Source organism: Pinus tabuliformis, chromosome 4_2, assembly GCF_031772625.1.
Source record: "Pinus tabuliformis cultivar Carrire ecotype Pingquan chromosome 4_2, CPIR1, whole genome shotgun sequence".
Taxonomy (NCBI): Eukaryota; Viridiplantae; Streptophyta; class Pinopsida; order Pinales; family Pinaceae; genus Pinus; species Pinus tabuliformis.
Window position 1 is genome coordinate 1104397758 of NC_142304.1, and position 23836 is coordinate 1104421593.

A 23836-nucleotide genomic window follows, 5' to 3' on the forward strand; every position below is an offset into this window, starting at 1 on the left:
ATGAAGGGACATCTTACAAGAATATTTTACAAAGGAGAAAACCTCCACCTACTGCTCCAAAGCAGACCGGAACCGATCCAAGCCCTTATATAGTGGAGCAATTGCAGCACACACCAGAACTAACAATAGAAATAGCAGACGCAGAAAAGGTACGTGACAGCTATGAAAAGCAAGCCATAATATGTCGTTTTAATGGTTTTTGGCCCAAACCCGTAGACCTGTTTCATTGGATACTCACAAAATGGTCTCTGAACAGTGAGATCCATCTCTGCTCCAAGGGGTTTTTTATAGTTAAACTCCCGTCACCAGAAGTCAGAGATGTCGTGATTCAGGAAGGACCATGGTTCTGGGGATCTTCGAGTCTCTTTATCACTCCGTGGTTCCCGGATTTTGATGCAAACAATTTTGTTGTTTCTAGGATGCCTGTATGGGTACGTCTCCATAACCTCCCTATCCATTTCTGGGATCCAAAGATACTTGCTTGCATAGGTAATTCTATTGGCAGATTTATCAAAATGGATACACAAAGAATCGACGAAGGAATATTTACTTTCGCACGTATATGTGTAGAAGTAGACCTTAGCAAAGGGCTACCGGAAAGTATTATACTAAAACATAAAGACCTCAGTTGGCTACAGTCATTAGACTATGAAAACACAGCTTTCAGGTGCAGAGTATGTCGGCAAACTGGACACTTGCAGAATGCATGTCCAGAATATAAAAAGAACAATGGGAGAAAGAAGAAAACAGGCAACCATCAAAAAGGATGGAACTTCCCCCCCCCAGATCCGGAAGAGGAGGAAGACAATGAGGACGATGAACCCATCCCAAATGAATGCAACCAAACAGAAACCCACAAGACATCTCCTCAAGAGCCTATGGAATCACAATCGGGGAAGAATACAAACACAATGGAAAACAGTGGAATCAAAAGGCAGCACACACCAGACACCTCTAATTCAGATGGAGAAAATTCTCGACCCAGCGAAGACAATCCACTTCAACTTGTTCCCATAATTCCGTCCCAAGGAGAATGGCGGAAAGTTGAGAAGAAAAAGGGGAGGAAGACATGATCTTCCCAATTATATAGGTTTTTTCCCGCTGTGGCCTTTCTCATAAAAAATTTTTTGGTTTTCTATTCTTTGAGCTCACCTGTATGAGCTGCTTCAAGACTCCCAGCGTGGAGAACAAAGATAACCTTCTAGTCTTGATAGGCAATTTGCCTCCATCTGCATATGCTTTAGCATCTACAAAATGTAATTTCTTCTTATTAATAGAAATTACGAGTTTTTTCCAAGTGAAAAAAAAAAAAAAAAAACATTAAGATTAAAGACAAACTGAAAAATTAACCTCAAATTTGGCAAAACTTGTTTCCAAGATTTATATTAGCAGCCTATTATTATTAAATTAAAAGCTAGACACGTTGTTTGAAGGTTATGAAACAAGATTAGTATGGTTAAACGTAGAGCCAGCTCAACAAATCTTATTACAAAGGTACTGGCTACAGCTTTTAGAATCTCAATTTCATCATCAAACAACAAATTCATGTCCAAATTGTAATCATTGGGGATTCACCTATTCACTTCCAAAACAATTATGATTGTCAAGGGGGGTGGTGGGTTCAGTGGGCAACAAGATTCCAATCCCCTCAAAACATATTTGCTTAGAATTTGCCACTCAGGGGTTCCCTCACTTCCATTAAAAGGATTTCTATGAAACAAAAACTGACAAAGTTCCATCAAAAGGCTTGGCATAACCCACCAATGACATCTAGAGATTTGTATACCCCACCAATGACATATAGGGCTTGGCTTGGGATGAAATATTTTCAGTTACATGTCCCCCTTGCATAGGATATTTAAATAATGATAACTTAATTAAGAGAAATGGCTCATGGTAAGTCTGCCTAGTTACCCTGGCTAAAGACCAAATTAGAAATACATTGTTATAAGATATGAGTCTATATGCCATCTAAATAGCATGCAAACAAGAAGAACAGACATATATACAAAATAAATCACAGCCTGTGAAATTGCTGAACAATATATACAGCCTGTCAAAATGCTAAACATATTTACATGATGTAAAAAACATTTTAACAAGCAACTGAAAATTATGTCATTTCTTTTTGCAAACTACTATTGTGTATGTTTACATTTAACTAGATGTTAGAATGATTACATTATTCATGTATGTTTACTAATAAGAATTTGTATTCATGTGTTTATGGATCGATTTTGAATTTTTTATTATTTTGTCATATAGATATATATTGAAAAATATGTATAGTCGAACCTAATGTCAAACCTCATTCAAACCTGATCGGAAAATTCGAATTCGAATCGAACTTAATCGTTGTCGAACTCAAATTTGAACTCGAACCGTGTGACATAGGTTAAAACTTATAAAATACAACTATTTTCTTCCAAGTTCCCAAATACTCACAGCTTCTCCCCTGAAAAACTGCTTGCCACTCCATGATGGGTGGTGACCTGAGACAACAAGCACAGCCTCAAGACAAAATTGGCAGGGACTGCCTTCCTTGCCAAATACACTGAATGAATGAAATTTCCTAACAAGACGAGACATGAACTGTGATAAAGCTACAGCCTCATAGCCACACATATATAAACGGACTCATAATGCTAATCGGCACCATGTCAAGCATGAATATTCAGATTTTTTGTCTTTGGCCCTTATTGTTTAACTTAGATTCACAATGATGTTAGGCATTATGGCTACTAATATACAGAGAAGTAACATTTTTTGAATGAATGTTCCATATGAAAGGCCATCAAAATCAGGTGACAACTTAATTTCCGAAGTTTATATGGCTATCAGGGTTTGACTTTTGGTCATCATTGTTGAAATTGGGTAGCATAAGGAGCTACTCTCACATGCCCTTGGTGTTAGGCTTATGAGAGAGAAGCACTCATAAAGTGTGATTTTATGAGTGTGGGCTTTGCACCCAAAGTGAGTGGGCTTTGTACCCAAGGAGAATATTTAATGTTCTAATTTGATGTTGAACTTGATGTTGGAAGTTTCTTGAAGGAAAAGGGGGCTTCCAAAGGAACCAATGGTCAAGTATAAATAAGAGGCCAATGGAAAGGCATAAGGTGCAACTCATATAGATAAGATGAAAAGGATTTCTTCTTGATTGAGGTCTGAGATTTTCTAAGGAAGCCGCAGGCCTGCAACTAGGGCAAAGGGTTTTCGAGGGCATCTTCTTCTATGGTGAATTAGGGCCAAGGTTTGTCTTTTGGTTTTGCTTGTTGCAGATGGGAAAGTTGGAAAGAGGAGACTGAGGCCTAGTTTGAAGGATGGTTGGTCTAGCCGCAGCTGAGAAAGGCGAACCAGGGCAGCACTGAAGAAGAAGCAAGCCACAAGGGACAGCAAGGGTTGGTGAAGAGGCCGAGGGCTTAGGGCGCTGATAAAGGTATTTTGGCAGCTGTGTTGAAGGGACCCGCAGCAAGGAGAAGTGAGGCTGCAGGCTTGTAGTGGCCAGTGGAGGGCTGACACAGCAAGAAAGGGTTTACACAGGGCTGCTGTAGGGTTCCTGGAGGCCTAAGGGAGCCGGCTGAGTGAAGACTGGTGTTTGGAAGAGCTGGGAAAGCTCTAGGTGACCACAGCAAGGTTTTTGGGAGATGCTGTAGCAAAGAGACACCTACATCTGTGTGTATTAAGGCAGATGAGAGTTGAAAGGATTCAGCCTCAACCCAGGTATTCTGGTCAAAGGGTTTGACCTAAATTTTGGCAATTTCTAGGGATTGTAAAGGACCATTATCTCTAGTACGGGAGCCCTATGGATTCTTGTTAAAGGACACTGATGTCAAAACAGATCACTCCTGTTACTGGATAGGAGATAAGTTAATATGATGCAGCAGTCAGATCTGGCAACTCCCAATGCCAGACTTCTCTGCGTTATCAAACATCTTTAGATAAGACCAAAAATAGGGGCAGTAACATTTCTACCTAGTAAGCAGAAGAATGGAATGTGTTTGGACGGCAACTCATTACAGCAGCAATCTGATTATAGGAGACTCCAGGTGCTTTAATGCGGACAGCCAACAGGCATGGTGGTTCATACAAGGTCAACCTAGGCTCCAGACACCTGCTGGACTCCCCTGTGATGGTAAGGTAGGAATGGGACTGGAAGCATCTCTGGAGATTAAGGCCCCCCTAAAGTAACATCTATTCCTATCATTATGGCTGAAATTAAATGACAGAGTCCTCACTTGGGACTCTGGGAGAACCCACATAGAATATTCTGGCAGCAACCTGGACTCTGCTAGCTATGCAAGGAAAAACGTGAATCCACAAACCACATTTGTTTCATGTGGCTTTGAAAAAGAGGCCTGGGCAGCAGCAAATTCACTCTTGAAAAGAACAGATATTTGGGAAGGAGAATTGACAGGAGAAGGACACACCAAATGGATGGATGATAGAAATATAAAACAAGATTACAAGGCTCTACCAGTTTTTTTCCTATGGGCTATTTAAATACAAGGAAATGCCTGCTTACTCCAAGACAAACAAGCAAACTTTACAGAAGTTTACTTCGAAATCAAAGGAGCATTTGAGAGCTCTGAGATGGCTGAAAAATCTCACAACGCTTGCACCCTACAGGATCCTAACATAAACAAATCTGGGCCATATTGGCATTTTGAGGGGGCTGCTACTCTTGCTCAAGGAGTCAGTGGAGCAGGTGGTCTTCTGCATATCTCTGAATCACATTGGCTCACATTTGAAACAGGACTGGGTCCACTGAGAAATAATGCAGCTGAAGCACACGTAGTCATTCTTCTAAATGATTATGGGCCTGGCATTAGAAAACCACTTGGATCAGTTGTCGGTCTTTGCAGATTCACAACTTGTCATACAATGGATGAGAAAGACTACAGCACATTGGACTGTTTGGATAGCTGTAATGAGCAGATGAACCAAAAAATAGCTTCAGGAACATCAAATTCATGCACATATCCAGTGAATACAATGTGCTTGCTGACATACACTCTTTAGATGTTTCCTCCAAGGAACCAGGCAACTTGCTGATAAAGGAATTCAAGGATGGAAGGGAGAAGAGCCTTCAATTTGTCACTTCTGATATATATCTCATATTGAAGCCATAAATTTTAAACTCAAACTTGGACTTGGAATCAGTTGAGGGTCAACTTGGACGCCAACTCGGAATCAGTTGAGGGTTCCTGGATCTACTTGGCCAAGTAGGTACGGACTCAGCCAAATAGGGCCAGTTTGGTACCAAACCAGCAAAATCATGCTCCGACTCAGACAGTTCAACACCAAACTGGCCCACCGAACCAATTTGAAGGCCAAGTCGGTTCAGCCAGAAATCAAGTTGACCAAGTTTGAGTCAACTCAATCCGATTTTCAAAACTAGGATTGAAGAATACTGTGGTGACTATTTTATATTAGGTAGACACCAGTTTAAACTGTTTCTCCTAGATTGTTAGCATACTCCGATAGCAAGCAATATTTTGCTTCCCACAATGTGGTGGACCTATTGTAAGCATCCCAAAAATACTACATGCAGCTGATAGACGATATCATGGACAGTACATGTCTTTCTTTGGGCATTGGCAGATCAGAACAATGTATCACTTTAATTTTAAATAATGGAAAATGATACCGTTTTTTCTTCACCCTTAAAACAAAACAAAAATACATGCCTGCTTACTGATAATTCAAATAAGAACTTAATACGCTGAGAAATATATATATATATATATATATAACAGAGTGTTTAAATTAAACATTGAACCAAAAACAATAATAATAATTAACCAACATTCCCAGATTGCAAAAGTTTACCTTCATAATACTAATAATTCAGTAATTACTGTGTTTTTCAGGATTTAAGGAAACACCTTATTGTTCACTTGAGATCCACATAGAATAGGATGTTGCAACATGATCCAAAATAGGTAGAAGGGTTCTTTAATACTGCCATTTACATTTGACAAATAAATATTCGAACCCGAGCTACATTACCAGAGATGCTTGAAGACTAATAATGTCACCACGAGTCTGATGTCTGGCTACAGGATTCATTTCTGTTCTCGATCATAAAAGTACCCTACTTCTGTTTGGTAAGTCTCTGATAGAAGTCAAGCACCTTGGGGTGTGCTTTGATCTTAGATGGATTAAATCCTGTCAGCCTCAGCCCATCTAAATTCTTTACGCGGGAAAGTGCTACATATACCATGCCATAATCAAATGCCCTGGAAAGATCTGTCTCCAACCTATCCAACGTCATCCCTTGGCACTTGTGCACAGTAACAGCCCATGCTAAAATTAATGGCACCTGTGTTCTGGTAGCCATCTCCTTCTCACCTTCATAAACACTCCAGGATTCCGGCGTGATCATCTTTTCCACCCTGGATAGAAATCTCACCTTTGGCCAGAGGCCTCTTTGACAAACAGCTATAGGGTATGTGTTATCCTTGACAAACTCAACAATCTGGCCTATTGCACCATTCACCAGTCCGTTCTCTGTTTCTAAATTCTTGGTGAGCATCACCTGCGCCCCTAGGCAAAGACCAATCTGATCTGGAGCAATTCCACTCTTCAACTGACTCTTTGCCGGCTCTTCCCCTACATCCGTCGCCCTAAAAGTAATGATTTCCTGCCCCAAGGCCTTCAGTCTCTCATCATTCACCCTTCTAACATCATCATTTCTCGGATACAATCTAGTCACTGAATCATCTGAGTTCACCGATGGACCGTGACAGTTATTTAATTTGGCCAAGGTTTTTGGGTGAAACAGACCTCTTCTTATTTCTTGCAACATCTCTACTAGCTCCCTATCTGACTGCCTAAATACGTGCCTTAATTCAATCTGCTTGTCAAAACAGTCATTCCAGCAATCTGCCTGGAAAGCGAAGAATTTGTTCGGGTTCTGAGGCCTCACTGGTGGAAGTTGAAAGAAATCCCCTGTCACCACAAGCTGCAACCCACCCCACACCGCTTTCCCCTCCAATGGCTGCCTCAGCTCATTGGCAACATAATTCAATTGATCAAAAAACTCCCCATCAATCATACTTATCTCATCTATAATCAATGCCCTGGCTTTTCTCCATCTCTTGACCTTTATCTTACTCTTTCTCACCATAGCCAGCAGTGTATACTTACTTGTAGAACATGGTGGAGCTCCAGCAAAGGAATGTAGAGTCATGCCATTCAAATGACATGCTGCAATCCCTGTTGAGGCTGTTACAAAGACTGAGTTTGGACCATGCAATTTCTTCAAGATTTTTACTACAAAATCAAGCACATAGCTCTTACCTGTGCCTGCAGACCCTGTAAGAAAGACAGATTTCCCTCTTGAGACAGCCTTCAGAACTCTCAACTGCTGTTTGGATAATGTAATAGATCCCTCTGAATTAGGCTTGCATCCATGGCAATACTCCTTATCAGAATGGTCCTCCAATATTCTCATGTCTTCTTGCCAATCTCCCGATATTCTCATGTCTTTTTGCCAATCTCCCGATTCTCTGCAATTGGGCGTGTTGTAAAACACTCCAGATTCTGAGCCAATTTTAGCCTGTGATTCACTTGGGCTTCCTTGTGATTGCTTTCTCGCCCTCTGTCTGGCTAGGGCCATTTGTTTCTGCCGCTCCATCCTCTCTCTCTGTTGTTGGGTTAGGATCATTTGGGTCTGAGATTGATGCTGAGAACTGCTGAATCCTTGAGACCCAGTACTTGAATTTTCCTCTTCAGTATTAAAGTGGGTATCCTCCATTGGATCCTCGGCCATTTCACTACATCCGAATCCCATCATTATACATATAATCTTTTTAGCTATGTCTCTCACAGTTATACCCAGAATGCACATTCGTAACGGAGGAGTAAACTTTGAACGATGGCATGCCCGTTGGCTTTAGCATTCCCAGTATTATTGTATGCCCGATAGAACACTTTTTTTCAGGCGGATAGTTGCGCGCCTGAGCTGCCAATTTGAACCGCGAAGGTCAACAAAGGATGACCCTCAAGATCATATAAAATACCAACAACCGGTTTCAAATAGAAGAAGGCAAAGGATCATACAAAATACCAATACCCTGTTTCAAATAGGAGGGAAGGGACTTGGGAGAGGGTTTGGGCGACTTAGAAGGTAATGGCCTTGTGAGAGGGTTGGGCGACTTAGAAGGTAATGGACTTGGGGGAGGGATTTGGGGAGAGGGTTGGGCGACTTAGAAGGTAATGGACTTGGGGAGGGATTTGGGGATTTTGTAGTGAAAAAAAAAAAAAAAAAAATCAATTAAATATGAGGTTAATTTGTCGATTGAAATTTTAAATTTATATAATGTTTTAGATTGGATGTTTTTGTGATTTATGTAGAATTTTTTTAAATAAATTATATTGATAATTTCGTAATATAAATGGAGAGGGATCACAGATCCAATACTATAGTAAAGATGATCAGAAACCCAATGCTTAGTCAATATATATAGAGGTTCATCATCATGATATGATGGAGATGGATCATAGATCCAATACTTATAGTAAAGATGATCATGGATCCAATACTTATAACTAGCATTTGCACCTTATGTTGCAAAGGAAACGCCGTAAGGCATAGAATGGGGAAGAATAGCATAGAGTGGGGAAGAATAGGTAATCAAATCCGTCAAAATTAAGATTAAATTGATCTACTAATTTTTCATTTACATACATTGAAATCGTATGTTAAGAATCTCAAGAATATCAAGTTATCATTCAGATAAATTTCTATAGTCCATGCTCTATTTTAAATATTTTACTCTTTTGTCATAATTGGAAGAATCTCAAGTTATTTTTATTTTTTTTTGAAATGGTCGGTTGCTATATATTATATTCTGAAAAAAAAACGAGGATGCAGAATCCTCTGGTACATAGATTGCGCAGACTGAGAGGAAGCAAGGGGTTTACAAAATGAGGCTGCCCCCTTGGTCCTTAGCTTGCTTTTTTTCCTACTGCTAAAGATAGCGCTAGTATAGATTCTAATAAAGGAAGATAACAGAAAAATACATTTGAATTTCATTCAGTCAATCATGATGTGTTGGATGTGTCTTGCTGTTGATTCTTCTGGCCTATCATCTTTGGCTCCATGATTTACACTGGAGGAGCTGGTGGCGATGGTGTTCTTTTCCAGCCAGAATTTCAGAGTGGAAAGCGATTCCTCGACATGGCCGCAGCGGTTTGTGAGCTGCTCAAATTGCTCTTGGAGGGAGGACACCCTATGCATGAAAAGCTGGATTTCTGCTTTATACTTTTCAGTGTTGATGCGGTCCTGTTCAAAAAGTCTCCTGCTGTGCTCATCAAGGCGCCTATCGTGCTCTTCTAATCTTGCAGCTAGAAGACCCTGCTTTTCATCTAACAATGACTGCTGAGTCCTTATTTCTTCAAGCTCAGCTTGAAGATCAGCACAGTGTAAACAATCCTCACTGCGCGCCATTGAAGGGAGGAAGATACAATAAGGAAAAAAGGTCCAGAAGGCGGGAGCGGTTAGAACGTTGTTGGAAATTCTGACTTGGAGACAGAGATTGGAGACGCTGTCAGGGAAGGTAGTGCTTCCCGCTTCCTGAGCAACAAGGATAGAAGGGAGGTTGGGCGGGGAATAGGTGCGCGAGCCAAAAAGAACCAGAAGTCTGCGGGTAGAGGGGCAGATGAGGCAGAGGGGAATATAAGAGAAGAGAGCGGTGAAAAAGAGGGAGGAGGGAGCTGGGGAAAGCTCGCTGAAGAGGCGAGAGGAGGATGCTGTAAGCGGCGGGCAGAGGCGATGAGGGGAGAGCGAAGAGTGAAAGGATGGAGGAGCAGCTAAACAAGCCGCCCTGCAGAGACGGACTTGAGCTTTCCAGAGAACCCTGCAGAGACTAACTTGGGCCTTCCTGAAAAACACCGCAACAGAAGTTAAAATGGAATTAAACAAAGCAAAATGAAACGATACCAGAGTCTGGTTTCTCCTGGGATTCTGAATAAGAGCGCCTGCGTCAAGCCGATGTAGCTGCTCTGTCGCATGACCTTGATTGGCAATTCTTGGCTTGCTTCTGCCCATATTTATAGGTTGAATCCAACGATAGACAGAGTGCCTAGCTGGAGCCGGACCCTCAGAACTGGTGAGATATTTTACAAAATCTTTTATGCAATCTCCATTTGCGGTGTTTTCGATCTTCAGGCCAGCACTGTATTGATTTGTTTTCCTTTGATGGCAGGTGATTCTCTCGATCGAAGCTCGGATTTGACTGCTTATGCGTATTATGCTCTCTGCAGTTTGTCCTGCTGCTGTAGAAGCCATGCCCTTCGCACACTTGATGAGCCTGCGAATCTGGGCGGTGTCAGGATTTTCCTGAGTCATGGCAGGGGTTGGAAGGTGTCTCTATTGTTGTGCCTCAGCGCACCTTCCTGCTTTCCCACTGCGTTATTCGCATGCTTATCAGCTTCCATGTTTAGCGTGCGAAGAATGTGATAAAGTTTAATGTTTTCAAAATGTTTAAGGAGGAGTTTAATTCGCTCAATGTGTTGCTGGAGGTTATTGTTAGGAGATCGCTGATTGTGATTCATGAGGCGAATAATTATTGAAGAGTCTCCAAAAACTAGTGCCTTTCTGATACCCATATTTTTTAATTGCAACAGACCTTGATAAAGAGCTAAAGCCTCTGCATTGTTGTTTGTTTTTTTTCCCAGGCTCCATTCATAACTGCAGATTTCATCCCCTGATTCATTTAATATTACTCCTCCCGCTCCTGCTGGTCCTGGGTTGGACTTTGATGCACCATCGAAGTATAGAGTTGGACAATTATTGCTCTGAATCCACATCTTATAATCCTGGATTGGGAGTCTAATTTCCCACTCCCTAATCTGTTCCTGCTGCTGTCTGTCAGTTCTCTGGGTATCCTGCTGATGACCTGGTCGGCCTAGAATGTGCCTGATAACTGATCTCTCTTCCACTGAGTAATCTGCTGCTTTGATTTTTCCTGTGTATTTTGCTGCAATTGTCTCTTGCGCCAAGATGTGAGCTTTGTTGCATGTCATTCGGACATTACTCTCTTTGTTTCGGAAGATCTTTTTATTTCTTGTGAGCCAAATTTTCCATAGAAGATTGTGAGGTATGATAGCCCAAATTCTTTTGACAATCTTGCTCCTCTTGTCTTTCCATGGGCAGTTCCTTCTCCATTCTTGAATTGCCTCTGAAATGTTCTGTTGGGGTTGCCATTTTATATTGCCCAAGTTGGACAAGTTGATCCAGCATCTCTTCGCGAAGGGACAGTCAAGGAACAGATGATGGATGGTTTCCTCTGCTGAGCAGCAGTTGGGGCAAATTGAAGGACCATTGATCCCTCTCTTTCTTAAGTTTTCAGATGTGAGGACTTTGCCTTTTAACAGCAGCCATGTGAAAAATTTAACTTTGGGAATGGCCTCGGATTTCCAGATTGTTCTCCATTGGTTCCAAATGGGAGTCTGATAGGTGCTGTTGCAGATATATTGATAGCCAGACTTGATGGTGTAGCTTGAACCCGTGGGATCCCATCGAAATCCGTCTGCTGCTCCTTTTTTAATGGGTGCTCTATTCTGGAGGTTTTTTTGGAGGACTTTGAAGCTTGGTTCTAGATTTGGGGGGATGACTGGAAATTCCCAACTAATCCAGGCTCCCGTATCTGCATCCCATTTTGATATTTGATCAAGCCTCTGTATGCCTTTACTATTGAGATGGAGAATGAAAGGGATGGCTTCTTCTATTGTATTTAGAGGTTGAAGACCCATTATCTTGTCTGTAGCATAGTTGATACTGTCCCCTCCCCCAGGGATCTTTGAGGTGTTTTGATTGAGGATGGGAATTGCTTTCTTGCAGAGATGCCAAATTTTGGTGGAATCTCTGTTGGGAATGTCTATTTCAAGAAGTCTTTGCCTTTTGCCGGTAAGGTATTTGCTTTCTATGACCTGTTTCCACCATGCTTTTGGCTCATTAATTAACCTCCAAGCCATTTTGATCCCAAATGCTAGATTTAGGATTTTAGGGGCTCTAATTCCCAAACCACCTCTGTCCTGTGATTGAATTACGCTTTTCCAACTGACCAAATTGAATCTATTTTTTTCTTTTTTCCCTCCTTGCCATAAGAAATTTCGGAGGGCGGTTTCCAGCTTATGATGAAAAGTGGCAGGAGCTTGGTAAAGAGTAAATCGATATAGAGGTAGGGAGGATATACCTGATTTGAGCAGAATTATTCTGCCTGCTGGATTAAGCCATTGAGTTCCCCATTGCTGGATCTTCCTTTTGACTTTGTCTATTATTTCATTCCAGGTAGCGGCTTTTAAAGAACCCAGGGTGACCGGCATCCCAAGGTAGGTGAAGTGATCCCAGTTTGCTTTGTAGGCGACTCCAAAGATGTTAGCTATGCTGTGAGCAGTTTGATTGGAGATATTCCATCCATAGATGCAACTTTTTTGAAAGTTGACCTCTCCCCCTGAGTACTCCATAAATTGATCGAGAAGGGTCTTGAAGCGCCTTGCGATAGTAGTGGAAGCTCCTCCAATGAGCAGAGTGTCATCAGCAAATTGGGAGTGATTGATGTTCTTGACTCCGTTTCCGAATTTGATACCAGAGATGAGGCCAACTCTTCTGTTGTGATCTAGAGTACTGCTGAATGATTCAGCCATAAGAATAAAAAGATAAGGGGAAAGAGGGCAACCTTGCCTTAACCCTCTTGAGGATTGAAAGGCATCACAAGGGCGCCCATTTATGAGAGGCGAAATCCAGGGACCTGAGATACAAGCAGCAATGGTGCTAATGAAGGCAGAATTGAATCCCATTTTCCTCAAGACAGCAAACAAGAAGGAGTGTCTTACTCGGTCAAAGGCATTGGCTAAATCGAGCTTGAGAACAAAACCTTTCTCTTGCCTTGATGTGCTGGAATGAATGGCTTCTTGGACCAAGGTGATGGTGTCATGAATTTGCCTGTTTGACATGAAGCCTCCTTGATTTTCAGATATAAGGGAAGGAAGAAGGGGTTGGAGTCTAGAAGCTATAATTTTTGTGAAAATCTTATAAGAGGAGTTACACAATGAAATTGGTCGAAACCTGGAGAAGGAAGTGGGGCGATTTTCCTTGGGAATGAGGGCAAGGAATGTTGAATTTGTGAAGCCCCCCATTTTCCCTTTTCTTTGAATTCCCCTCAACATCTTTGCAAGGTCTTTTTTAATCAAGTGCCAATGATCCCTGTAAAAATTGATTGGGAACCCATCTGGACCTGGAGACTTGTCCGGTTGCAGGGTCCAGATAGCTTTTCTGATTTCCTCCTCTGTTATTTCTCGATTTAGGCTGTCATTCTCCTCTGAAGAGATTCTTTCCGGTAGATGCTGTAAAAGCGCAGAATAGTCAGCTTCTTCTTGATTTTCCGTGAGGAGGCTTTTGTAGTGAAGGGAGGCAGCTATTTTGATGGATTCTTGGTCGTTATGTTGGCTGCCTTGGCTATCCATTATAGTGTTTACATTGTTTCTTATTTTTCTGGCAGTGGCTTGCTTGTGGAAGTAAGCCGTGTTTTTGTCACCTTCTTTCAGCCATAGCTGTCTTGATTTAATTCTCCACTTAATTTCTTCCGCTCTCTTGATGTGCATTAACTGTCCTTGAGCTTCCCATTCTTTGCTTTTCAGCTGGTGGGTGAATCCTTGATCTTCTATTTGTTTTTGGATTTCCTCCAAGTCCTGCTGTATTTTTTTCCTAATTTTTTCTGGCTCTTGATAGCTGACTTTTGCCCAGTCCTTGAGAGCTTTTCTTGTATTTCTGATTTTTGTTTCCCATATATGGCTTGGAGAGCCTTCTACATGATGCTTCCAGGTTGCTTCTATGATAGCTTCAGCCTCAGCGTTGTCTCTCCACAAAGGATTATACCTGAACGGAATTGGTCCCAATTGAGAATGGGAGTCCAACGTTAAGAGAATGGGAAAGTGGTCTGAAGCTGTGGCACTGAGAATTTTTGTGTGGCCTGCAGCAAAGGAGGAAAGGAGGGAGACGTTAACCAAAATTCTGTCCAATCGTTCCATGATATTGCCTGGCCCCAACCTTCTGTTATTCCAGGTGTATTTTCTATTTTTTGGGATAATATCCATCAGTTCATGTTCGGACATTATCACTTCCATCTGACTTCTGAAGGGGTCGGAGGTGAAATTGCCCCCTCTTTTCTCATTCGCATGAAGGACTAAGTTGAAGTCTCCAGCTAGAATGACATTTGTGTTCTGCTCGTTATCTATATCTTCTTTCAGATCCTTCCAGCACTGTTCCTTTTCCCGATAATGATTGGGGATATAGACATTGTAAATGATGAGGTCACGGCTCTCTTCTTTGTTACTAAGATTAGTCCTTAACCAGTTTTGATTGAGGACGGAAGACTTACAGTCCCAGTGTTGATTATTCCACATGGTTGTAATTCCTCCAGAAGCTCCTCTGGAGTTGCTACTGGCCCCTGTAAAATTTTTTTGGGCATCTACAATTTTCTGCATTTCGCTTTGACTTTGTTTGGTTTCTTGTATCAGAACAATTTCAGGTCTTTCTATTTGGAGAAGATCTCGTAGGGCAGCTGATTTAGAGGGGTGCCCCATACCCCTACTGTTCCAAGATAAAAGCTTCATCATGAGGCATTCGAGCGAGGAGGTGCTCGCCTCTCATGGTCTTTTCCTGCTGTTTCTTTTTCTTGGGATCCTGTAATGAAGGAGTCCATAGGGGTTTGGATCCCTAGGGCTATATCCTTTTGCGTGCTTTCTTCCCGATGCTGTTTGGCTGACTTTCTTCCTGGTCCCGGCTTCTTGTGGAGGTCACTGGAGGCGCCAATGTCTTTTGAGGAACTTCTGGTAGTTCTGGGAGGGGGAGGGTCAGAGAAGGGCTGAGAGAGGATCGAGGTAATCAAGGGAGGATCGGACAGTTCCAGAGAGGGCTGGTCAGGTTGAGGATCATCCGAGGATAAAATAAGGAAAGGGTTGGAGGATGAGGGGAAGGGGGGTTCTTGGGAAGGTCCTGGAGGATTGAGAGGAGGAGAGGTGGGGCGGAGGGAGGAAGAGCCCGGATGTTCAGAAGATGGTTCTTGTTTAGACAGGGGTGCTGCTTTCTTTTTTTTCACAGTTTCCCATTGTCCTCCTTGGTCTTCAGATTCCAGATTGGTTACTTTAGTGCATCTATTAGCAAAATGACCGTATTCGTGACATACCTTGCATTTAAAGGGTATTTGCTCGTAGTCCAGCTGCTGTATGTAGCTCCAGTCATCCACCTTCAGCTTGATGGCTTCTGGCAGGCCTTTTCCGAGGTCCACTTCTACGCAGATCCTTGCACAGGCTTGCATGTTATCTTTGGGCTCGCTTCTGTCAATGTATTTACCTACTGCATTCCCAATTGCTTTGACCGATTCGTCTCCCCAACAATGCAGGGGCAGATGGGGAAGACGTACCCAAACCGGAACCGCATTAGGGATATCTAGCTCAGGGTCGAAATCAGGGGTCCACTTGTTCAGATATAGCCCTCGAGAGTCCATAAAATAGGGCCCGTTCCTGAATATCAGATCCTTGTCTGCCTTGGTTTCAAAATGAAAGGTATAGTAGCCTTTGCCACAGAAGCGAATCGAGATCTTTCCTTGTATTTTATCGGACCAATTCCTTTCCACCCATCGCTGGACTGTCTTTGGTGAAGGCCATAAGCCTGTAAACTGCCCTATGAGCCCTTTTTCTGCTAATGATAGAGCTACCATTCGAGGAAGAGATGGAGGCAGCTGAACTTCTTGGAGAATATCCAATTTCTTAACAAATTTTGAAGTTGCAGGTTTCGGTCGGGCAGGGGGCAGAGACTTTACCAAATCAGAAAAAGCTTTCTCTGCATCCCCATGGGAAGGATCTGGTTGGGCCATGGCTGAAGCCAGGGCCCGGAAGGCAGGCCTCGCGGCCCAGGCCAAGGCGGCGGCGTTGCAGCTGCACTCAGAAGGTCTTCAGTCCGCTCCCGCGATCTCCAGCTCCGCGCGATAATTGTTTCTGAGTATTACCCTACTCGAAAATCCAGAATGATTGTCGAAGAATCTCAAGTTATTATTGAGATAAATAAATCTCCATAGTACATACTCGTTATATATATATATATATATATATATATATATATATATATATATATATATATATATATATATATATATATATATATATATATATATATATATATATATATATATATATATATGAATGAAGATCTCTGCTACGATTTATATTACTGTGGCAATGCCATTTTTCTCTAGCAAAGTTGCATCCATTGGTTTTTTTAAGACATTAAAAAAATCTAGCTGCTATGGTTTGTTATGATCGATGGGTTATCTTTCAGATTATATTGTAGATGATGTTAGATACATTAAATCATTTTGAAATAAACATGGAAAAGAACTTGAAACGTGCTAAATAAATAAATATGTTACATCTTTGTAGTTGCATATTTAAAATGATAAAATAAATATCTTACATATTTGTAGTTGCATATTTGAAAGGATAAACGAGAATTTGAAAATGTCGAGGGCATTGCCCACACTTCAAAAGATAACAACAATTAAAATTGCCTCTGGGGAGAATTTTTATTAACTTGTCGTATGCTTAGGGCCAATGATCTTCACATTCAATCTTGCTTAAAATGAACCAAATTTTGATATACATCATGGCCTAAAATTATGGTTTAAAACCCTATGTATAAGGAGGAGACCTTTTACATATGAATTGAGAAATGTTGCAGATTCATAATTGGATCTTGTCACATTTTTCCTTATTATATTGGTTCCTTTTGTTACAAAAGGAAGCTTCACTGAAATATTTTGAACGTAATATCCATATTACTTTTCTAATAAGATATCCTTTTAGAGTGAGTTAATATGTATAAAAAAGCAACATGATTATCCTTTCTTGGAAAAGAGATTCTTACAATGCATTACTATTATGTCAGTACAATATCATACCAGCTATAACATCAACCAAAACCATGCCTGAAAGAAATTCTGGGTAGAAAGGAGCATGTGGAACTTCAACCCATTTCATGATATTTATAATAGCCAAATGAAACATTTCTACCATGGTAGGTCATAGGGAGTGGGATTATTCACATGATTAGAAGCCAATTCATTTTTATTTGTAGTAGATATCCTTGTAGGCTAATAAGGACTGTGTAGAAATCCGATCACCAAATTAGTGCTCATCATGTGGGGTTGATTCCATCATGGTTACTCTTCGAGTGCCTCTTTGGACTAACTGAAATGCGTGATCTATTTTACATTTCCTATTTTTTTGTGATTGATTGCTTGTACTAGTTACTACTAGTGTACAATTTTTTGGGGGGATGAAACTCAATGCTCACAATGATGACTACTCTACATTTCTTGGGACTCATTTATTGCAACTATTGGGTATTGTGTTCCCTAGATTTGTTAAATTTGCAAATTTGAGTAGTACACAAGTTTTATTTCTTATAAAATTAATGTAAAATTAAATCTTTTCCACTTGAAATAAATCTTTATACTCAAATATTTATATGATATCACATAAGGATTAAATTTTCTAAAAGGTTGGTTTGGATACTATTGAACACAATTATCTAAAGTTTGGTTTGGAGACTATTGAACACAATTATCTAGATCTCCCTCCTAATTGCACACATATTCCTGGATAAATGTTAACTTTAAGCCGTGACATCATTTTTCCAAACAAGGTCAAAAGTAAAGTGTACTCACCCACCGTTCCATATAATATACGATTGAGCTCATCTAGTAAGTTCATTCATGACTGCCTAGAAGACTTAGAACAAAGCAATTTTGTCAATAACATGTGTACACAAAAGAGGTATGGGCACCTCTGAAGGTAACTCTGGAAGATGCGGCATAGGGGAATGCATCTTCTTAAAATCATTGCATTCTATTACTCTTGTTGGGTCCTAACTGTTTAGGAAGAACTATCAACCTCCTTCGCATAGCAATTGAAAATGAAGTTGGAAGACTCCACGTTTATGAAAACTCAAATATTACTGTGAACATGCTTAATGGAAAATCTGCTTTGTGAAGAATTCAATCTGTTATGGATCACATTCTAGAAATGAAGATCAGATTACATTCCATCTCCTTTACTCATATTTTCCATGAGCCCAACTCCCAGGCAGATTCCTTATCCAAAGGTGGAGTGGACCTAAAACCCTATGTATAAGGAGGATACCTTTTAGATATGAATTGAGAAATGTTGCAGATGCATAATTGGATCTCGTCACATTTTTCCTTATTATATTGGTTCCTTTTGTTATAAAAGGAAGCCTCACTTAAATATTTTGAACTTAGTATTCATATTACTTTTCTAATAAGATCTCCTTCTAGAGTGAGTTAATATGTATAAAAAAGTAACATGTCTTATCCTTTCTTGGAAAAGAGATTCTTACAATGCATTACTATTATGTCAGTACAATATCATACCAGCTATAACATCAACCAAAGCCATGCCTGAAAGAAATTCTAGGTAGAAAGGAGCGTGTGGAACTTCAACCCATTTCATGATATTTCTAATAGCCAAATGAAACATTTCTACCATGGTAGGTCATAGGGAGTGGGATTATTCACATGATTAGAAGCCAATTTATTTTTGTTTGTAGTAGATATCCTTGTAGGCTAATAAGGACTGTGTAGAAATCCAATCACCAGATTAGTGCTGATCATGTGGGGTTGATTTTGAAGATCCTGCATAACCTTATTACAGTTGGGTGGTTCCATTCATTTTTCATGAATGAGAATGTTCGTTTGTAGATCTTATTATGATTTTTATTTTGTGTTGGCAAAGCTTCGAGGTCCAATTGTATCTCATTCCCACCTTAGCTTGGGAGGTCGACACCACTCACTTCCAAATTTTTAACGTCGTAGTCTATCCCATTTTTTCATGCCATTTATGTCCATGCAATTGTGGTTTTGTAGATTAATCCCATGCAACCTTCAATGCAATTTAGCTAAGTTGAGTCATTCCAAATTTGATCTCCTCAATTTACTCTAGACACACCTCTCATAGAAGCACTATCTCACATCATTGCAAATTTATTCCTTGTAGAGACAATGATTGATTCCATTGACTATTGCTTGCTAGAAGAAAGCATTATCTCACATCATTGCAAATTTATTCCTTGTAGAGACAATGACTGATTCCATTGACTATTGCTTGCTAGAGGAACATCTGCAACTACTTTTGAATATTAGTCTGAGTCTAATCACACTCAAGGGTTTCCTATATGGTATTTCTTGCTAGTTTGTAATCCCTAATTTGATGTAGATGTCTAGACATCTTGATGACTTTTCTTATAACTATTTGTAAGAAAATTATGGCTTTATTTAGGTGTCATTCTAATTTGTGTTTTAATGATGGTTTCTTGGTAATAGATATATGTAAAAGTTTAATGGTAGTTTTTGTTGAATATGATGTCATTCTAATTTGTGTTTTAATGATGGTTCCTTAGTAATAGATATATGTAACATATCACACCTTGAGTGAGATGGGTTTGTGGTAGTAGCTAGTGATCATTGTAATCCTAAAGATGGCATCTTGGCCGCTTGAAGATCCTGCATAACCTTATTACAGTTGGGTGGTTCTATTCATTTTTCATGAATGAGAATGTTCATTTGTAGATCTTATTATGATTTTTATTTTGTGTTGGCAAAGCTTCAAGGTCCAATTGTATCTCATTCCCACCTTAGCTTGGGAGGTCGACACCAGACACTTCCAAATTTTTAACATCGTAGCCTATCCCATTTTTTCATGCCATTTATGTCCATGCAATTATGGTTTTGTAGATTAATCCCATTTAATCTTCAATATAATATGTTTTTTTATATTCCATGAAAATAATAAAAATTATATTTTTAAAAATACATTAATAAATTTAATGTTTATAGATATAATATGTTTTTTTAATATTCCATAAAAATAATAAAAAAATATATTTGTTAATAATTAAAAAAAATTAAATATAAAATTAATGTAAAATTAAATCTTTTCCACTTGAAATAAATCTTTATACTCAAATATTCATATGATATCACATAAGGATTAAATTTCCTAAAAGTTTGGTTTGGAGACTATTGAACACAATTATCTAAAGTTTGGTTTGGAGACTATTGAACACAATTATCTAGATCTCTCTCCTAATTGCACACATATTCCTAGATAAATGTTAACTTTGAGCGGTGACATGATTTTTCCAAACAAAGTCAAAAGTAAAGTGTATTCACCCACTGTGCTACTTAGTTTAAAGCAAATGACAAGATCACGATCATAAAGTCACTCCATGGAATGGTCCATGTTAATGAAAGTGAGGATTTTGTAGTCTTTTCGCATGGATAATTACCTTGAAGATTGTCTTGACTTGTATGTGGTTGGGAAAAGATGGGGAAAATAATTAGGTACAATTAACCAATACAATATCAGAAGGCACTCACACAGGGGAAGATGCATTTCTGTTTGGTGCAATGTATTTCCTTGTATGCTACAGCTAGAAACATTTTGGTTCCATATAATATATGATTGGGCTCATCTAGTAAGTTCGTTCATCACTGCCCATAAGACTTAGAACAAAGCAATTGTGTCAAGAACATGTGTACACAAAAGAGGTATGGGTGCCTTTGAAGGTAACTCTGGAAGATGCGGCATAGGGGAATGCATCTTCTTAAAATCATTGCATTCTATTACTCTTGTCGGATCTTGATTGTTTAGGAAGAACTATCAACCTCCTTCGCATAGCAATTGAAAACTAAGTTGGAAGACTCCACGTTTATGAAAACTCAAATATTACTGTGAACATGCTTAATGGAAAATCTTCTTTGCGAAGAATTCAATCTGTTATGGATCACATTGTAGAAATGAAGACCAGATTAAATTCCATCTCCTTTACTCATATTTTCCAGGAGCCCAACTCCCACGCAGATTCCTTATCCAAAGGTGGAGTGCACCTGAAGGTTGGTATGATCGAGATCTCTGAAGTCAATGACGAAGTATTAATCGATAATCCTTCCCCTTTTTCTTAAGACCACTAGTCTTTGTATTGTTCAAGTTCTTGTTAGTGTTTTGCTATTTTAGAAGTTCTATATGGACAATAAGTGCTTCAAGGATTTAACAGCAATTTCGTTCACAACAATCTAAAATGCAGAAAAAGGATAATAACATATCGTTCAAAACAATTTACAATCCAGAAAATCTTAGCAACACAAATATAGAAAATTAGAAAAATGATAACTTGGACTTCCAGCATCGACAGTAGGAGGTCCACTAACAAGCTTAAATGGCTCTTTTAATACGCCGGACAATGGGAGTTCATGATCTATATAGGTTGATTCCCTCGTTAAAAAAAAACAAGGAATCTAGAATTAAAATGTTGGATATGCCATCAACAAACATGGCTGATCCACCTTATGATGTTGGCTATATTTGAAATTCTGAGACATCCGGATTATTGAAAGAAAGCTAACAAAAAGAATTCATGTTAGAAGCTAACTATAAGACTAGAATTCACTCGTGAAACCCAGTCTTTCCTGCATGAGCCCGGATATACAGATTCATGGTATTGACACATGATAGAGCAGTAGAGCACGATCCATTCAATTTACGCTAACAAGACACCCTATTCATTCACAGGCCCACAGGATAGAGCAAAAGAGCACAATCCCTTCAATTTACACTAACAAGGCACCCTATTCATTCACAGACCCCTGCATTCACTCGCCACAGCAAGAAACGTTCAACAAGAATTAATGGTTTGTTCTAAAGAATCTGGAAGAAGGGTCCGCTGGTCCGCCGGCCCAACAAAATCAATAACGCCTGTTGTACGCACACAGATTAATGAAAGAAGAGGTTTGGGCATTACAAAGGTTCAGGATTATAGCGTTTCAACTTTCTATTAATACAACTTCAACTGTTGTTGAGTGCCATTCCTTACCGTTACAGCGACTGGGAGTTAGTAACTGCCTGGATTTGGCGCTTGATGGAGGCACCTGGCGGTCTTGCAGTTTTTCCGGCTGATTGAGGTACTCGGCAGTTTTGCAAATTCTTTAAGAGATATCAATCCGAAGGAAGAATATATTTCTATCATGTAACATAGAGAATGGACCGCAGACAATTTCAAAGAGAAACGCCTTAGCGTAATTAAATTTAATCCATTACAATATATTGAATTCCTCTAACATCGTCCTCGGGACATTTCTAGTGTAATTCTTAGTTGATTACAGTACAATCTTCTTTTTTAATTGTAGTATAATCTTTTTGTTCTCTCCTCTGTGGCGTAGCTCTTTGTTTGATTGTAGTATAATTTTTCTCTAATTGTATTTTAATTTTTTGTCTGAATTATTATTTGAATAAAAGCAGATAAGATGCACAGATTCGGCCGTTTGCACCAAATCAGGGGTGAAAGTTGTGGTTAGGGACTTTACAGACGACAATAGGACAGATTTTCTTCTATACTTTCACACCTTCGCAAGCTTGGCACGCCCCGGTAAAATCGACCAACTTCTCAACATGGGGGATGGCGGGCGTGGAGCATAAACGGTGAGCACCAATTCAAGAATCCAAAAAAAAATTCCTAGTGAAGCTAGTACGAGGAACATTATAACTGAAACAACCATAAGTTGGTCTACAACTTGAATCTTTATTTGTTTCTCTATAGTTTGAATCTTTGTTCAATTCCGACAGTGACATGATGGATATGTGTTTAATTGTTTATGACTTGAATATGATTACAGCATCCCATGCGATTATCCAGGTAAAAATATGTCCATCAAAGTACACGAAAGCAGTCACTATCCCGACTATCTTGTTGTACAGTTTCTGTATCAAGGAGGCCAAACAGACATTTCCTTGGTTCAAGTTACCGAGGTGGAGTAACCAGGGACCATGGCTCATATAAGTATTAAATTTTATTTTTCTAATATGGTTCATAAATAATATTGTATCAGATAAATTGTTTTAAAGGGATCACTTGCGGTTAGATTAACCATAGAACTAATCCTAACCCAAAAATGTCAAAAGAATTCAACCCGTAAAAATAGTATTAATATCCTATAGAGCAAATCACAAACAATTTACAAATTTTGCTTCAATGACTGTATTCAATCATGCGATCTGAATTGAGGGATTTTGCATGCAATGCAGGTAGGACACTGAGTTGGCGTGAAATGAGTCTGCACAATTACAATGCAGTGTGGGGTATTGCAAACCCTTATTCATTAACAGGTCATGCCGAACCCAGTCCCTTCTTGTTCCGGTTACTGGTTACGGGAGGCTTCGACGGAAGTTGGGTAGGGCGCCCTGGATAAAATTTGCTACCTGCAGACTGGAAAGTTGGGTCTGTTTACGACTCAGGACTCCAGATCTCAGAGAGGGCGCAAGAATTTGACTGCAGTTCGTGCGCAACTGGCGACTGGAACGATAATTTATAGCTTCGTTGTGCTTCTCTTTGCAATTAGCGTCAGAATATGAGATTCCTGTGATTCGTGTGCTTGCCATTAATTTGTTTCGAGAAGAAACAAATATCGGTTTTATTATTGTAGCTAGGCGATGGTATCACCTACTTCAAAAACCTTCACAGTAGTAAATAAAAGATCTTTCAAATATATATATGTATATATATGTTGTTTATTATGCGTTTTATCTTCTTGTACTGTATCCATGTTATCAGTCGCCAACTTCAAAACTGTGGAACCTGTGTTATTTGGGTGTTGTTCATAACAACGAAGAAATAACAAACTCTCTTTTTTTTGGGAACAGTTTATTATTGAATCAAAGATACACATAAAGAGCAGGCTCAGCATGGAGCGGAGCACAA

The 23836-nt window shown here is 39.7% G+C and overlaps 2 protein-coding genes and 1 pseudogene across 2 annotated transcripts; 1 reads left to right on the forward strand and 2 right to left on the reverse strand.

Annotated features, from left to right (window-relative positions):
• Positions 1 to 6034: 6034 nt before the first annotated feature.
• Positions 6035 to 8151, reverse strand: LOC149173525 (uncharacterized). Its single transcript, XM_089424639.1, has 2 exons — positions 7303 to 8151; positions 6035 to 7227 (listed from the first exon to the last, which is right to left on the reverse strand). The coding sequence occupies exons 1-2, from the start codon at positions 7850 to 7852 to the stop codon at positions 6095 to 6097; spliced, it is 1683 nt and encodes a 560-aa protein (XP_089280765.1). The 5' UTR covers positions 7853 to 8151; the 3' UTR covers positions 6035 to 6094.
• A 2199-nt stretch (positions 8152 to 10350) lies between these two features.
• LOC149173526 (uncharacterized) lies at positions 10351 to 14493 on the reverse strand. The gene is made up of 2 exons (XM_089426728.1): positions 13245 to 14493; positions 10351 to 12758 (listed from the first exon to the last, which is right to left on the reverse strand). Exons 1-2 carry the CDS (start codon positions 14491 to 14493, stop codon positions 10351 to 10353), a joined length of 3657 nt encoding a protein of 1218 aa, XP_089282854.1.
• A 7277-nt stretch (positions 14494 to 21770) lies between these two features.
• LOC149173527 (expansin-like A3) lies at positions 21771 to 23450 on the forward strand (annotated as a pseudogene).
• The last annotated feature ends 386 nt before the right edge of the window (positions 23451 to 23836 follow it).